The 17,625-nt window shown below is 41.0% G+C and overlaps 1 protein-coding gene across 5 annotated transcripts in view; it reads right to left on the bottom strand.

Moving 5' to 3' along the window:
* The window catches only part of Phactr1 (phosphatase and actin regulator 1), a 500,641-nt gene that overhangs the window by 453,905 nt on the left and 29,111 nt on the right, over window positions 1-17,625 (bottom strand). For all 5 annotated transcript variants that reach the window (XM_048799804.1, XM_048799807.1, XM_048799810.1 and 2 more), the window contains exon 3: window positions 17,396-17,542. In XM_048799804.1, coding sequence (XP_048655761.1) covers window positions 17,396-17,542 — 147 coding nt within the window. The remainder of the gene's footprint in view (window positions 1-17,395; window positions 17,543-17,625) is intronic.

Raw genomic sequence — 17,625 nt, 5'->3', positions numbered from 1 at the left:
TTATCTAATCCTCACAACTGTGAATCAGACATGATTATGATCCCCAGTTTTTCCAGGAGGAAGCAAGACAAAGGGACCATCCACAAACTCTGTACTTAGTGAAACTGCAGGTGGGATGCTCAAGCCCTCTGGGCTGCATTCCTTAGCTTGTGGTCTAACCGCGACTCCAACCCAAACTGAGACTGGAACTCATGCCTGTCTCAAAAAGGAAAAGAAAATGTAAAAGCACATTATTTTGCCCCTTCCTACTAATTCATCCTACCATGACCTTAAAGGAAATAAAATTTGGACTCTCTTCCCAGGATCTGTTGCCCCCTAGGGGTTTGATAGATCCTAAGATCTGTTCCCTGAAAAGGCTTTGATGGTGTTCAACTGTCCCAAAGATACCGGTGTACCTAGTCACAACCAACTGGTCAAAATCAAGCAATTCTAATTCTCAATTAACAAATCAAATTGTCTCAATGTGCCAGGTCTCACTTTCTACACCCAAGAAAAATGCCAGGCCCATTGTGCAATAACATTTAGGCTAAAAACCTCTAAGAATCTCCACTGGTTCATGTGTTTAGATAGAATATGCTTACGTAACACAGACAGGGTTTATTTATGCCGTTAAAGTTTGTCACGTTTGCTGGAATCATCCATCCTTAGGCCATTTCCTTAATTAATCTCTGATTCTGAATCTATTTATGCTTTCTGTCACATCAGAGTACCTGGAAATAACTTGAAGAGTTTTGACCTACGTCAAAAAGGCAATTTTTTTTTATCATTCATTATCTTTAAACCCTGTGCATAAATGCAAAATTCAGATTTGGTTTCTCCACACGTGCACATGTCATCCTCCATGACTGTCCTCTGGTCACATTTTCAAAGAGACAGTAAAGAACTTGAAGGAGCTAGTTCACATCTCCCGTAGCATGTCGAGTGCTCACCTGGGACCTTCGTTTCATCTGTGGCTGCATTAACTTTGAGTCAGGAGCTATTCAGAAAATAATCAAACAGAATATTTCTTTACATTGCTTTAAAAAAGCATGTAGAATGAAATTGACCAAATTATGCTATGTGCATGTCTGAATGTATCACGATGGATTTCAATTTTATGTAAAAGTATAATTCACCAGTTAAAAAAAATAAATCGATAGAAGGAAGACCAATAAAGTAGGGGTAAGGGGTTAGGGGAGGAAGGAGAGGGAAAGAGGTAGTACCGGGATTAGAATGGAGCAAATGATGTTATTCATTCAGGAATATGTCATGATGAACCCCCAAATATTCGCTAATAATATAAAATACAGGCACATTAAAATATACAAAAATTATATTATACAAAAATTTTTTAAAACTCATGTGATCTGTGGAAAATGAAATATAATTTAAGATGCTCCCATTGGAAGGTCTACATTCAGAACTCTCTGAAATAGTCAAACAATTGTGCTGAGGAGAAAATGCAGGGAGGATTCTAAAGAGCTACTGATAGCTTGCTTCAAGATACATCTGCCCAGCTGGCAAGGCTGGCACGGTGACACTGTAAATGACTCACCATCTACTTGATTGAAACTGTATTCCAAACAGAGTTGATGTATTATGGTGGCTTTTTTTGGGATATGTGGAAACGCTGCATAGTATGTTGGAATGCTGACCACCTTGAACTTATTATTGAATGGACTGCAAAAAGCAATTCACTTTATCTTCATAAGTGTCCCAAACACAATGTAAGGTAATAAAATATTTCCTATGAAAAATGTTTAAGCATCTCTGGGTCATATAAATTTATATCTGTTCTAAAGATGGAAACATTTTCAACAGATGTGCTTGCCATCCTTCACCCTAGCCATATTGATGTTCCCATTTAAAATAATAGAAAAGCACTCCTGAGTTTACCTATCCATGCATTCTTAGATCCTTTGAAGTCAATAAACATTTGAATGTTAAGTTGTCAAATTAAATTGATTGGCCAAGCAAAACCATTTCGATGCTTTTCCTTCGATATTGTTTGCAGCAAAACAAAACAAAGAAACAAACAAAAAATGCTTGAAGTGCTTACATGTATACTTAGTGATTATAGTATGTCTACCATATCTCCATCTCAACTGTGAGCGACGCAGTGGTGTGCTGATAAATGTTTCAAACTGGCTGATGGATGGTAGTGTGTGCTTATTCCTAAGGTGTAAAAACTCCCTCCATTACCCACTTCAAGATACCAAGGTGATGGCTCCCATCATGAAGTTGGAAAGAATATACCCGGAGGGCTCTTGTGAACTCCCAAGACTTGGCTCCATCACACCCTAGAACCGAGGTACTATTAAGCCTTAGATTCTGAGAAGTTCTCCTTTCATTTTATTTTTTTCTTCTTTAGGGACCACTTAGCTCTGTGGTCATTTGCAAGATGTGCTCATTAAAATAGACAATCTCTAAGCTCTCTTTTAATTCAGTTCTTTAAATATTGAAATAATTTTCCTACTCTTAATCTTAAGGCAGCCTGAGTATGCCAGCAGAATTAAAGAAAAATTCTATTTAGTTCAAGTTCAGAGTCTAATGATTTGGAGATGAAGGATGACCTTGGGTGGTAGAGTCCATTATTTCAATTGTAGTAAAATTATTTTATATAACTTAGGTATGATTTTTAGAAATATGTCAACTGGGAGGTTCCCCTGAATTTGTCACCACGGTGTCAATTCTTAGAGTGCATCTCATAAAGAAAACGCTGCAGGTCAATGAAGGGAAACATACTATGGTATGTCACACAGTACCTGCTTAATTTCTATTTCTGCATTTTCAAAATGGGTAAAATCAAAACCATCCCTATTTCCAAAGCACAGAAGATGTGACATCTGGTCTTCTTTGCAAGATCTGCACTCTAAATCTTTCTTCACAACTCCGGGAATCGCTTGGGAGGAGACCATGAGCTGAATAAACGTAGGAGAGCTAATTACCACCTTTACCTTTACTTTACCATCGCAAGTGACACCACAGCTATAATATAAAGAGTAAAAATCAACACCAGCCTTTCCACATTCTTTAGGACCCAAACACAAACGCTCTGAGAACATCAGGTCTCTGCATGCTTTCTCAGTATGGAGGGGGCTGAAAACGTGGATACAACAATGCTGAGAGGCCTGACCAGTGTCTGCCTAGCTCCACGCTTCTGCATAAGAATACTGTCTGAAGGAATAAGGGCCAGGCACCTGGCTGTCTGCAGACGTCACTAGATGATGAGAAAGAGCTCCAACAAGTCTGCTACAAGGAAGGAATGACAGCCAGTGGTCATGGCTCTTGCCCATTCCTTCCCTCCACAAGTACTATTCGAGCATCCGATATAGGCCATGCCCCGGACCAGCCAAGAGGAAGGGCGAACAAAGCAGATATGGCTCCTTCCCTTGGAAAAGGAATCCGTCCTCTTTTTGATGTTGTGTCTAGTGATAGATTTAGTTGTTTATGAAACTGTCAAATTGGGTTAGTATATAGCAGCCTTTGATGAATGTTTGTTAGATTGATAATTAATGCCACGACTCACAATAAAGACAGCACATCCTCGTTACCTTAAAATATGAGCAGGTTTTTATAACAGATTTATGGGTAATCTAACTAAATAATTGTCATTGTGATATAGCATCGAGATTTTAGGTTAATAACCAAACTAAGCCTGTTTCTTGCTCGAGTTGTTGAAAAGATACTTACTATAAGCACCTACTATACCAGGTTCTTCACTTTATGTCTCCTTTTCATGCAGTTCTCTCAAGTCTGAGATATGAGCATATTCAGTTTACAGGCGAGTAAGATGAAGTTCAGAAAGATAATCAGCTTGCCAGGTGTGGTGGCACACATCTGTAATTCCAGCTGCTTGGGAGGCTGAGACAGGAGGATCATGAGTTCAAAGCCAGCCTCAGCAACTTAGCCAGGGTCTAAGGAACTCAACGAGACCCTGTCTCTAAATAAAATATATAAAAAGGGGGAAGGGGCCTGAGGATGTTGCTCAGTGGTTAAGCCTCCCTGAATTCAATCCCTGGACCCCCAAAATAAAAAAATAAATAAAAATAAAAAGATAATCAACTTGCCCTAAAATGTTTGGATAGAGTCTGAATTCAAACAGGTCTGTGACACAAATCCACCTTTATCTTTACTTCATCCACAAAGCTTCCCTGGGCCACCAAAGGATTAGACAATCATTTCACATTTACCAGACCAGAGCAACTCACAGATGAGATGATGATCTCAGGCATTTCCCTCCTCCTAGCCATGATGGTATGCTGAAAATCAGTGGGAGCCTCACTTCCTGAGGACGACTAGAGCTCTGCCTTGTACCTCCACACACTTTCTGCATCTGCCCTTTGCTCTTGGCTGTTCAGCCTCTAGACCTTCACCTGGAGAAGCATTTTATGCAAACACTAGGCAGAGCCAGGAGTGCGAGAAGAGAAACGACAAGAAACTAACCTTGTCCAGTGCTCTGTGACTCGGGGCAGAAAACCAATGGAACCTCAGCAAGAGATTTACCGAAACTACGGATTTAAGGGGGAAATCAACATTTTTTATGAGCCCACATATATAACTTCATTATTTTTCCTGAAGTCACCAAAGAGCACGCATTAAACCAGTTATAATTTAGAAAAGACACTAGAATGAGCGTAAGATTTCTTGTGGCTACGGCACCGTATTTGAGCTTTTCAGAAAGTGACAGAAAATAAAGTCCTCTAAGAACCAGAAACACTAAAGAAAATGACACTAGCTGTAATACACCCCAGTGGTGCTGGGTCTACTTGCTCAATTGTGGAGAGTGCACTACGGAGTCAATCAATATGCCAGTAGCCTTACATGCCTCTCATTGTCGTCCACCTCTGAATGACAGGTCTTGGCTCCAGGAAAGCTTTCCTTCAACCATTAACATCTACTCTATGTTTTGTCTTCTTCTTTGCCTTTTTATTATAAACCATGTGATTACAAAAACAGTATTGCCATTTCAACCTGTGTGGGTTAACAAATTAGTCATAATATCTTCTGAATTGTAGTTTTGGTATAAAACTAAAAGAGATCACATCTTTCACAATTGGGACTTTCCCCCCAATGATTTATTTTATTAATTACTAACAAACAATGTGTTCTTGTTGTATCCTTAGGTTCCTCTCTGCCACTCACCACCAAAGTGCTCAGTTAACAAAGTACTGTGATGATTGAATTTAATCACCAACTAATATTTTTAGCTGAATCTTGTACAATTTTGTGCAAGTAAAGTCAATGAGATATTGACAGTATATTCTTGTTTGCATACCAAGGACTGGCTTAGAGGTTTATTTTTAGGGCACATCACCTATCACAAAGGAAGTTGGCGACATGGTAATAAGAGAGCACTAAAGTTACCCTTGATTGAGTGATTACCCTGGCCTTTTTTTTTTGTTGGTTAAATTCAATATTGTTTCCTTTCCGCCTCAATATTTCCACTTCACTGTCTGCAATATGTGGAATCAGGCAGCTATAGGACGCAGATCCCAGCAGCTATAACTCTGCTGAATTGTTCTTATAATTGGGTTTATGAAAGCACTGTGCAGATGATGTATTTCTTTACGAGGCAGCTTTGCAAGAGAATTTGTTCATACAGATCATCTTATATGAGCTATAACCCAGAGGCCAATGAAGTGACTTTAAGGTTGACTTGAGCTTACTCTGGCTTGACCTAGGATTATCTTTAAGGATGTTTCTTGCAGGAGAAACACACCCCATTGACTCGGTTACTATTCTCTGATCCAAGTAGTGGCACAGTTTGACTCAGACTTTGATGGACAAGAAAAATAAAAATAAATCTTTTATTTCTAAAAATAATTTTTTTCAAGATACCCCAAAGATACTACTACCTGACCTACAGATGCAAACATATAAATCAAATTTGAAAACCAAAGATTTTTCAAATCAAGTAAACTACAAACCAAGCTTGATGGTATAAGTTGGCAAAGCTGTCTGGTTGCTTCATAACATGGGCAGGATTTTTGTGGTGAGGATTGATCGGTACGTGGAGTGCAGAGACCACCTTTGGCTAAACCTCAGAAACCACACTAATGATTTATTCCTGTGTATATAAAATAAACTTCTTTCAAGGGAAATTAAAGGAAAACTATCTAGCCATTTTACTACTTGCAAAAATATTTAGTCATTGTGAGATTTTGCACAACTGTAATAAAGCGCTGAGCATCTAATTTGTTCAAAATCTATAAATCAAGTATTTTTGTTTTACATCAACTACAGAAAAATGCGTGCATGAGAATCATGGGGATGTTAGGTTCTATGTCATAGGGAACCAGTGCTAAACCAGAATTTGGTGGGGTCTGTGTCAGGCCCAGAGAGTAGGCTGAAAATTTTAGTTTGCTTTATGAGTGAAATCCATAGTTTAGCAGACTCCAGGCTGTAAAACCCAAAGACAAAATAAGAAAATAAATAAGTAAAATTCCCGTCACACATAATTTTGTTTCTGCCTGTCCTATTTCAACTCAACAATGTTAACATGGAGAAATCGCTTCTAGAACTGTTTCTAATACGTGGGGCAGCCTGCAGAAGTCCCGGTCTTATTGAAGGGTTGCTTTGTTGCTGATTACAGTCAGCCTCGAGATCAGATGCAGCAAGGATGTTGCTGGAGGGTGGCGTGCTGCCGGGTGGCGTGGTGCCAGGCGGAGTGAGGCTGGGCCTGCCCTGAGAAGTTAAAAATTTCTGTGACTCAAAAGTGCTTAGTAAAATTCAAGCACATGGTCTCTTGATGCTAGTAATATTCTAAGGAGGCCACATTATGCATAAGGATGAAAACTGATAGCAGAGGCATGAACCTGGCCTCAGTTATAGTTTGGCAAGTGCTGTGTTCAGCCTATTTGATGTACTAGGGTGTGTAGAGTTTGGGGCTGTGGCAAAGGCAACACTTTGGGGAGGATTAGTCTATTTTTTACATTTTCATTCTTACGTCTTCTTTTCTCCAGTGTTAGGCGTGGAATTCTGTCTCAGTCACCCACATCACACCTGTTTCTGGCCTTTGTACAGCACTGGATTGTTGGCCAAGTGTGTTCGCACTTGGTTCTCAAAGAAACAGTGACACTTAGGCAGAGTGACAGCCACATACTACCGGCTTGGCAGTATGAATGAAATGATTCAGTTCTTATGTGGTAGACTGGGTTTAGGAACTAGCAAATCTCCAGACCCATCACAACACTGTGTCTGTTATTTAGAAAAAAAAAAAAAAAAAAAGAGGCTCCTGTTACCTTTGCCAAGGTAAGAAGCTGTGGTTTGGGATGCGCTCACCTGACCTACAGAAATGGCTCCTCCCACTGAAAAGCTGAGTTCTCTCTCACCTGCCTCCTCCTTGATTTCCCTCTCTTCTTCTCCCTGTATGTCTTACTCTGCCCTTTCATCCTCTTAAAACTCAACAATCTCCTCCAAATTCAGAAGGTGGTTGGAATTTCCAGTAGGTTTCCCTCACTTCCACATGACCTATTGCAAGATATGTTTTTAAGGTTGATCTACTCAACTTCAGAGGATAGACTATTCACGAAAATTGCTCTAATTTTCAGAGTCCAAGAGTGAATTTCTTTCTCATTTTGGTCTTCATATATTTATTCCGTAGTCCAAGCAAGAAGGATTCAATAATGGTAAAATTTAACCCCACGAAAACTGACTCCTTATGTGTGAATTTCTGATCTGTACCCCATGTGATCTTCTGCTTCTAGGAGTAAGACAGACCCACCAGAAGGACATCATTCTGTAAAATCATCTTGAAGGACAGGAGAAGATGAAGCAGGAAAGAGAAACATAATGGACCTCATTCTCCACTTTGTGCTAAGGAGTCCACACTCCCACCATGCCAGGCGCTAGTCTGGGTTTCATGTTCATTAAATTATTTGTTCTTAAAAAAAAAAAATTCATAGAGTCACCATCATTTATCCCATTTCACAGGAGAGAACACTGAGGCAGGGGGAGGTTGGTGTTAGTATAATGACAAACACAATCCACAGCCTGCTTTGTATTATTTTTTTCCTTTCAACTTTAAAAGAAATTAAAATGTTTTTGTGGGCTTCTAGGAATATCCTGAACAGGGCTCTGTGCCTATGATGCCTTGGGGTAAGAAAGTCCCAAATGTAAAATGAGTAAAATTAAAAATAGGATTCTTCTCTTTCACCTTAAATTCGTGTCCAGATGAGAGAATGGATTTGCCACACTCATTCAGTGGGAATGTTTTTTGCAAATAGTTTTTCCTGAGAAATAGCCCTTAGAAAACCACCAATTAAGTGATGTTTTTTCAGACTGTGGGTTGTAAAATCACTCACAATTAAAATATATTAGAATGCCTGGAGTGGGAACGGATGGGATAGGATAATATGGAAACACCACAGTATATTTGCACCTTGTCAGGGTTTTCGGGGGAAGTTCCATTCCAATTATAAATACATACATATGTTAATGTGGGGTGATACACTTCAGCTCCTGCCCCCAATTTTCAAAAATACTATTAGGACACATTCCCATTTCCGTCTTTTCCTTTTCTTCAGCTACGTTCAGATTGAATTGCGATCTCGGGACAAAGCCAGTCACATTAGTAATCTTACTCTCTTGGGGTAAATCATGGCCACCAAGAACATAGGCTTCGAAGTCATATAAAACATGGTCCAAATGACAGTTCTTTCTCTTGTTAGTTGTAATTTGCTAAGTTATTTAACTTCTCTGCAACTGAGTTTTCGTGTGGATAAAATAAGGAGGACAATAATAATAATGGCAATCTCCTAGGGTCATTGTGATAAATAAATGGACAAATGCTTAACATGCCCTTGGCCCAGAAGTGTAGTAACTACTCTCTGTCCACTGAATGTTCTCTATATAACAACTCAAATATTCATTTCTAGGCCAGACCTCATTTTATCCATCTACTCCCTCCACTAAATGTCTAGTGCACATACCACACTTGGCACATCTGTCCTAGAACTCCTGACCATTCCGCCAGACCCCAGATGGCCTTTCTGTCCTTCCAATTACTCAGGTCAAGCCTTTGAAGTACTCCTGGCTCTTCTTCTCTCCCAGGCACATGTAGTCCATCCAGAAAGCCTACTGGCCAGACCTTCAAATACATATGGGCTCCGACCACTTCCCACGGCTTCTGCAGGATCATGCTGGGGAGCCACCATTGTTTCTCTGGTTTTCTAGAATAGCCTCCAAACTGGCTATCCTGCTTCGTCACTGCCCCGCCACAGCCAATTCTTAACATAACAAACCCAGCGATCCCTTAAAACCTAGCAGGGCTCAAACCCCTGCACTACTCTGCGCTTCACCAAGAGTGAGGTCTTTGCAATGGCTTACTGGACCCTGCACAGTGGGATCCCTGCTCCCTGTCCACTCTCCCCTCTTGCTTCACCTGCTCCTCTCCAGCCAGCCTTGGCTCCTTACCATCCCTGGAACGCTGGGTATAGATCCTTTATCTTTGCCTTTTCTCAGCCCTCTCCGCACCCCAACCCACACTGACATTGTCCATTCTTTCACCTGTGATGAAGAGCCTGGATAAAACTGTTTCTCCATGCTGCTAATCCTGTAACCCACTTTTCTTTTTGCTTCTACATACCTCAATCTCTTAGTCTGCTTTATTCATTTTTGGCCTTAACACATTAATTTAGAGCATATTATATAATTTACTTACATATTCAGTTTGAGCATCCTTAATCTGAAAAACTCCAAATCCAAAATGCTCCAAAATCTAAAAATTTTTGTGCACCATCAACTTTATAGAGAATTTTGGATTTCAGATTTTTCAATTTAGGAATACTCTAAAGTCTAGGCAAATATCAAAAATACAAAAAATTCAAAATCTGAAACATTTATGGGTCCTAATCATTTTGGATAAGGGATATTCCACCTTTATATTCTTCATTACCCATAATCCATTTTTAGAAGTTAAAATTCATGAGATTAAGATGTTATTTGTGGCACACCTGTAATCTCAGTGGCTTGGGAGGCTGAGGCAGGAGGATCTTGAGTTCAAAGCCAGCCTCAGCAACTTATCAAGGCCCTAAGCAACTCAATGAGACCCTGTCTCTAAATAAAATATAAAAAGGGCTGGGGGTGTAGGTCATTTTATCTCATAGCCTCTCCCCCCAAATAAAGGGCCCAGGTGGAATAAAGGAGGAACTCAAGAGTAATACAGCTCTTTCTGTACCTTTCATTTTAACATGATTTAATACTAAACTAACTTGTGGTTTGATGGAATGTAATCCAGAAATCACAGGGCTTTCTGTGACCATAAATGGCAAATGATCATATTGATAAAATTCAGAATAGATTCAAAACCAAGACATACAATGAATTCTCATGACTCCATACAATGAATTCTCATGACTCCAATCACAGCCCAAGTATATACTATCAGAGATCCTGCTGCTGAATTATTAGTTGGGGGTACACAAGCGTGGCAGAAAAGATCAATAGGAAACCTAGAAGCTTTTACCCAGCACTTAGATTCATAAATGTTAAATAATTGCTAGCGTGAGGACATCCCTGCTGTCCTTCAGCAACCCGGGTACAAAGTGATGAGTCTGTCATCCCTCAGTAAGGCCATCAAATTGATTTTGCTTCCATTTAACTATCTTTCATTATATGAAATACTTACAAATTAAAGCATTTAAATTGTTCACATGATCCACTTTTCCCCCTGGAAATCACATCTACTTTAGCACCTGTCATTGATGAAACAAATATGAAAATGTGGAGTTTGTCTTGTAGCATACTGTGAAAATCACTTTGTATCAGATGTTTTCTTGGGCTCTCTTCTGCTCACATAGCACACTGGCTATACTTGATGCCCCCCCCCCTTTTTTACTCCATTAAGTTAAGGAGAAAAAGTAAGCTCTATAAATTGTCCTCTGTTCCCACTTGTTTACTTGTGCACTAAGTAATTATCATGAGTTGAAGTTGCATACATCAAAGAATAACTCTATAAGTAACTTTAAAAATGTTTGCTCTGGTACTAAAATATATGTATATAATTATTCATAAGCAACTGTTGCATTTATTATGACAAATAACTTATTTGCTCCTTCCAGCTTATATGCCTATAAAGAAAAAAGGAAAAAAGTCCTTTGTAATTCATGGCCTCTCTGAGCCTAGAGGTTAGGATTACTCTTTGTGAATCCACTTGTGCTGAGTTCTGGCATTTCACAGGTCTACACTGATGTTTACCTACCCTGGTAGTCTAAAAGAATAAGGGCAACACATAGATCTTACCTACCCATGCCATTTTAACTATAAAGGAGTACAGGTTAAAAGACTTGAGATGCCAATTAGGAACTGGATTAATATTTAGTTTACTCACTATCCATTTATTATGTAAATTTCTCCAGTCAATATCTTATGCAATCGTACAATAAATATTTAAACAGCATAAAATGTGCTAAGATTAATTCCTGAATATCCATATTTAAAATATTTTAACTAATATGGTGCATATAATGTGTATTTTTTGTTTGTCAGCAATGCTGGGGATTGAACTCAGGACCTTACACATGCTAGGCAAATGCTTTCATGATTGAGCCACATCCCCAGCCCCTGTTCTTTTTTAAAAATATTTTTTTAGTTGTAGGTGGACACAATGCCTTTATTTTTATGTGATGCTGAGGATTCAACCTAGTGCCTTACCTGCACTAGGTGAGCGCTCTACCACTGAGTCACAACCCCAGCCCCCCTGTTTCTTTCTTAGTTCAACACATTTCAATAACTTTGCAGTAGTCAAATATTTCATTCTTATTGTAATTATATTTTTCTCTGTGTTTTATACCTTAAATAAATTACTTATAAAATCAGCGGTATAGCATATATTCAATAACACAGCTACAGTTAGAAACACTAGTTATTTTTACACTGGATGAAACTTTAAAGATTTTAAATCCAATCTCTTGTTAGAGCTGAATGAGGAAAACCCAGAAAGGTGAAATGGCTTGCCCATGTCTTAGTATACAGCACTTAAGAATCAAGTTCTTCTGACTCTCATCTCACATTTTTTTTTTTATCTAAAACACACCTCTGTGGACTTCCATGAAGTTTAAATCATATGCAAACATATAGACAAACCAAAGAAGTAGCTTACCATTAGCTATAAAATAGTAACAAATACAATACCTAGATGGTTTTTTTTTTTTTTTTTTTTNGTCTGGCACTATTATGACCATCTATTTTTTTTTTTTTTTTTTTTGTAGAGGAGGAAGAGTTTATTTGAGGGCTCATGGTTTTCCATAGATCGCTGGCTCCATTCTTTGGGACTTGAGGTGAGGCAGGATGTCACAGGGAGGAGTGAGGTGGAGGGAAGCAGCTCATGTGATCATCAGGAAGTAGAGAGGTTTCCATCTCCCTAGATGGTTTTAAAACACTAAGAACACCCAGACCATAGATCCTAAGTGCATTTAATTACTCAACACAGATTTTGCTGAGAGCCATGGCCGAGTCTGTATGGCCCCTGGCATTTTACCAACAGTATTGATTGACAGGCGAGGCATTACTATCCGCCTCTGCCGCAACTTTTTAGTTCTCGCACTATTTTGGAGTTCTAGTGGGGATTTCCGGGGATTCCCCGAGAGTTCCCATTGGTTGGGGAAGTGCAGGAGGAGGGATTTCCGGGAGAGATATCGCCCGCATGGCATTCGGGAGGATTCCCCGGGAGCTGTGTGAAGTGTTTTCCTGAAGTTCAAAAATAAAGTTTGTTCCTGCTTCAGTGGCTCGAGATTTATGCCCAGCCAGACTGCGGCAAGATTTTATGTTTAAGTTGCCTCATAAATGTCATTGTGGAAACAATAATATCATAAATAGCCACATTAAATACTTGTGGAAAAAGATTTCCCATTTATTCCTAGTGCTAATCACTTGCTTTCCTGTACCTTGTTTACATCATTTACATTACGTGGGTGATCTTCATTAGCACCACTTCAATGCATGACATAATGAGGTTATTAAGTTAGCTGACTTAACTATGGCACACAAGAAGGAAAGCCTCCTACAACAGAGACCTCTGGTTAGCACTGTGGTTGGCTACTTGAATTTTGGCTATTAAATATGAGAAGCAACACTTAAAAAGAGTGTTAAGGTCACCCAATAAAAGCCAGGCCCAAAAGATCTTCCTTCAATCTGAAATCAGCAACAAAAAAAAGTATTAAGAGGGATACACTGGCCTTCTTCAGGGAAAGAGGAATGGAGGATGATTACTAAGAAATTAAGGTAGGAGAAACAATTTCAGTTCAGCACAATTTCCCCAGGGATGGTTCTCAATGCGAAGTGATGACACTATGTTCTGAGCTGCCACTTCTCAAGATCATGGGCTTTCAAAATGTGGCTAAGGGATAAAGGTCTTTCTTTTCAAGAGGGATAGAAAAGGGTCTCCTGAAACCCACTTTTTCCTCTTCATCTACCTGATTCTTATAGGTAGCCAGAACAAACCAATTCTAACTCCTTCATTCTCTGGGACTGAAAGAGTGAAAGAGACCACTGGAAGTCAAAAACAGCTATCCTTGGGTGACACTAAAACAGATCCCAGCTCCATAAAGAGTATAAGCTTGCTGGAGTTAACCATGGCATTCATTTAAAATCTCCCCATACAAAAGCAATTCTGGAGTGCCAGGAAAGAGTAACCTCCTGATGATTAGAAAAGTATTGAGTATCCAGTTAGAAAAACATTGAGAAGTCCTTCTTTTCGATAGGGCCCAATATTTTTGTGTTTAAACAGTCCTAATCATCAGGATGACTAGCAGTTCTTCCTCGATCCCTTTAAGAAGTTTTAGATGGGTATAATTCTTCTCCTTACCATAACACATTTATTCACTCAATTATAGAGAACTTTTCAGTTTTATCACCACCTATATACTGGATATCTTCTATATAATGTCAATATAAAGATAAATAGAATACATTGGACCCCAGGGAAGTACCTGATAGAGGAGCTATAACTCTTCATTGCATCCAGTTTGATGTAGTAAATGAATGATTTCATGAAGCAGGGTGAACTCTCAAGCTAAATGTCAATGATGCTCACCACTAAGTGCGAACACAATTAGAACACTTGCTACTAACAGTGTGAACATATTACTCTTCTGTATCAGAATGTCCTTTAACACATTTGAATCTCTCCCCCCATCCCGGAGGGGAGCACTTTCAATGTTTTAAAGGAAGCCTGATGTATCTGACTCTCAGCAAATACATTGATAAAATTTTTGCTAGCATTTATACTATCTTCAGCAAACAACCATCTATCAAGATTTATATCTTCTAAATGCTGAAATAAGTTTAAAACCTTGAAAAGGGTCTCTTTGGGACAAATAAAAGACACAATTCAGAAAATTTCTGTTCTTTCACTCTAGGCTGAACCTTAAAATTAACATCTTCGTAAAAGTGATGATAGACCCCCATTTGGGGGTTATTCGGTGTCTGATTTGGGAATGCAGGTGAGGGGATATATCCTTTTCAATCTCTGGAGTAATTTTCAAAATGATATTAAGTATTATCAGGGGCAGGGTGTAGTTGAAGGAATGCGGAAGTGTTTAATTTGTATTCCAAATGCCCAGTCCACTTTATTTGGCAACTTTACAGATTGGTGGAAGCTAGTTTGTACCCACGATGATTTCAGGATAGCCAAATAAAATTAATATGTGTATATTTATTTCCTTGAAGCATTCCTAAGCCTCTAAAATATTAAAGATGGATTTATACACAAAGAGTGGGTGTGGGAAAGCAAATATTTAACAGGAGTAGTTTAAAACAATAAAGGATTTATCTGGAAAGTATGAACAGTGAGTGAGTGTTTGGGGGCATGAGAGATGGAAAGAAAGGGTAGGGGAATGCATGTTTGCTTCATTGTTTATAAATTGTTAAGAGACAGACCAAATTCTTGTTATGCGCAAATTATGTAATTTATGGGAAGTATGCAGGCTTCTCTGTTCAGCCACGCTGATAATGACGCTAATAGTTTAATTACAACTTGCTGCTCGAGGAGATAAACAAGGCTGCTTGCTTTTTAAAATCAGGGGTTACAATTACTTTTAAACGCGGGGGAAAGGCACATCTGCGAGTACATCTTACTTTGTTAGGAAAGCAACCAGAAACCAGCTGGAAAATAAACAAAGCCCCAGGAGTGAGCAGCCGGTGCAAAATTGGAGCAAAAAAATGCCCAATTTGAGCAGTGGAGCAGTAGGCGTGAGGCGTAGTAAACAGGCGGCAAATGGGGGTGGGAAGGTATAGAAAAGTTTCTGTGGTCACATCTTCCGCATTTCCCCTGAGATCCCATCACAGAGAAGGCCTGAGCACCCCTCCTCCGCTGTCCGGCTCACAAGCACATCTCTGCCTCCTCCCCCTTCACTTCAGCACCACCGAGAGAGGACAGCTCCGCTGTGCGCAGCAGCAGCCATCCAGCCTGCCTCCCCCTTCACCAGCCTCCTTCCACAGCATTTCTTTCTCATTGGTATCTTCTTGACGTTTTGCATTTTTGCATTTGGGGTATTTTAAGGGACATACAGAAGGGACAGAATACTTTCCTGGTTTGTTTATTTGCAGATCAAAGGGAGACAAATCCTGCCTGAGCCAATCTCTTAATTGGACTCCAGAGCAATTTAACCAGAATAAAAGATGGCAAGTCACTGGGTTTAATTTGTTGGCAAAGTGGCTCAAAGTAATGAGTAGAAGTGGAAACTTGAAACCCGTTCTGAGTGCTTTGTTTTATTGTTTGTTTTATTGAGAGTGCCAGTAGAAGGTTAACAACCTTTACTAGTGGCATTAGTCCTTTTCCTACACTAAGGGGTCAATGGAATAACTTCTCATGTCCCAGGTTTGGAAAAACAAAACTCAGTCCTAAAAAGCTCTTCTCAGTCCTTTAAAACACCCTTCATAACCCTATGCTAAATCTGGAATACACAAGCAAGGGATCACCAACTCTGAGATGAACACCACAAGCTACCACAGCATGACACATCAGAGCTTCCTTGAAGAAGTCCTCTTTTCTCTATCCCCAAAGCCAGAGGCAACCATTTAGAGAGTGACTGGATTTGTATGACTAAAAAAAAAAAACAACAAATCACCGACACAGTAAAATCAAACTCCAACCAACTGGGCTACCTTGGCACATGCAGTCCCCATTCTTCCAACCACAAATATGTGGTTGCTTAGTCAATGAATCTTTCCTTTCTAGGCAGAGTGTTCTCTTTTGCCCAAACTTCTCAACAAGGAGAAAAATACTTATCACTTGAAGCTTCACTTTGCTCTAACACACACACACACACACACACACACACAGAATATTTAATTCAGTTCCATTTTCAAGGGTCTAATTTCCTAAAGGGAGGGAAAAAAAAGTATTGCCTGTTTTTCAAAACTTATATGGAAAGTGAGCCTTCAGGAACAAGCTCCCACTCTTTTGGCAGGGGAGTCACTGAATTAACAGGAGACCCTGGAGAGGAAGAGACACAGCTAGGGGTGAGGCTTAGGAGTTATCAGAAGAGGCGGCAGCACCGAGGAGTTAGTGGTGGATAACTTCTTCTCAGCAATGAACAGCTGGCTCCGGGGGCGAGTTGGGCACAGCAGCAGACTCTGGGGTTCCTATTAGGGAACCTGAGTGGACTCAACTGAGGCAGGTTCCACTCTGAATCTCTGGCTCTGCTTTCTGCTGCCCTCTCTCCCTTCTTGGCTTCTCTTTTCCTCCTGTTCCTCCCTCCCTCCCCTCTTTCCCTCTTTCCTTACCTCTGCCCTCCTTCCTCTCCTGCCCCCTGCTCTCCCTTCCTCCACACCAGTTACCCTTTTCACCTTATTCAACCTGGGCCACTTGCAGCACCAGTTCCCATGACAGCGTCAAGTCACCCAACGTGCCTCCTGTAGCCCACGCTTTTATGACGACCACCACGTTGCCTGCCAGTTGCTTGGTGCCAGGAGAAGGTTCTGTCCCCCGCAGTCAGCCCCACCCCCTCTCCCCACTCCAGCACCGCAGCAGTGGCATCCACCCGTCCAAATCACCAGAGTCTGAATGTCACCAACAAGTTCCACGCGGTAGCAGCAGCCCCGCCAGCGAGCCTCGCCAGCCCCTCCGCCCACAGCCAGCCAGCGCACCGGCGTCCCCACCAGCCCGGGCTTCCCAGTGTCATTGTTAGCGCTGACAACACTTTCTTCTCTTCCTGGAAGGGGAGAGCCCGCGTGTGACTCCCGGGCGGATGTAGGGCTCCACGCACCCCTCCCCCACCCCTGCTACACACACTCACGCGGGCGCACACACACGCACACGCCCTCCGCACACCGGCGACACAAAGAGCGCAGAGAGCAGCGCCCGGCTGGGTAGGCGGGGGCGGGGAGGGCACGGCCGCCAGGGGACAGCGGCTGGAGGGAAGCCAGGGACCAGCCGGGTGGCAGAGCGGGGCAGGCGAGGGGGCGTCCTTACCTGCCCCTAGGTTGAAGGAGATCCTGGCCTCCGCGAGGTACGGAGTGTCGCTCTTGGAGCGGACTCTTCTGATGGGCCGCCGGTCTATATCGTCCTCCGAAGATGCCGCCATTAATGTGGGAGGCAGGAGCAGGGTCGCCCGGCGAGCTGAGAGGAGAAGGAGAGGAGAGAGAGGGAGACAGGCGGAAAGGGGAGGAGGGGAGAGGAAGAGGCTCCCACACCGGGAAGGG

Source organism: Marmota marmota, unplaced genomic scaffold, assembly GCF_001458135.2.
Source record: "Marmota marmota marmota unplaced genomic scaffold, marMar, whole genome shotgun sequence".
NCBI lineage: Eukaryota > Metazoa > Chordata > Mammalia > Rodentia > Sciuridae > Marmota > Marmota marmota.
The sequence above is the reverse complement of the archived record's forward strand: the minus strand, read 5'-3'. Positions and strand labels throughout refer to the sequence as shown.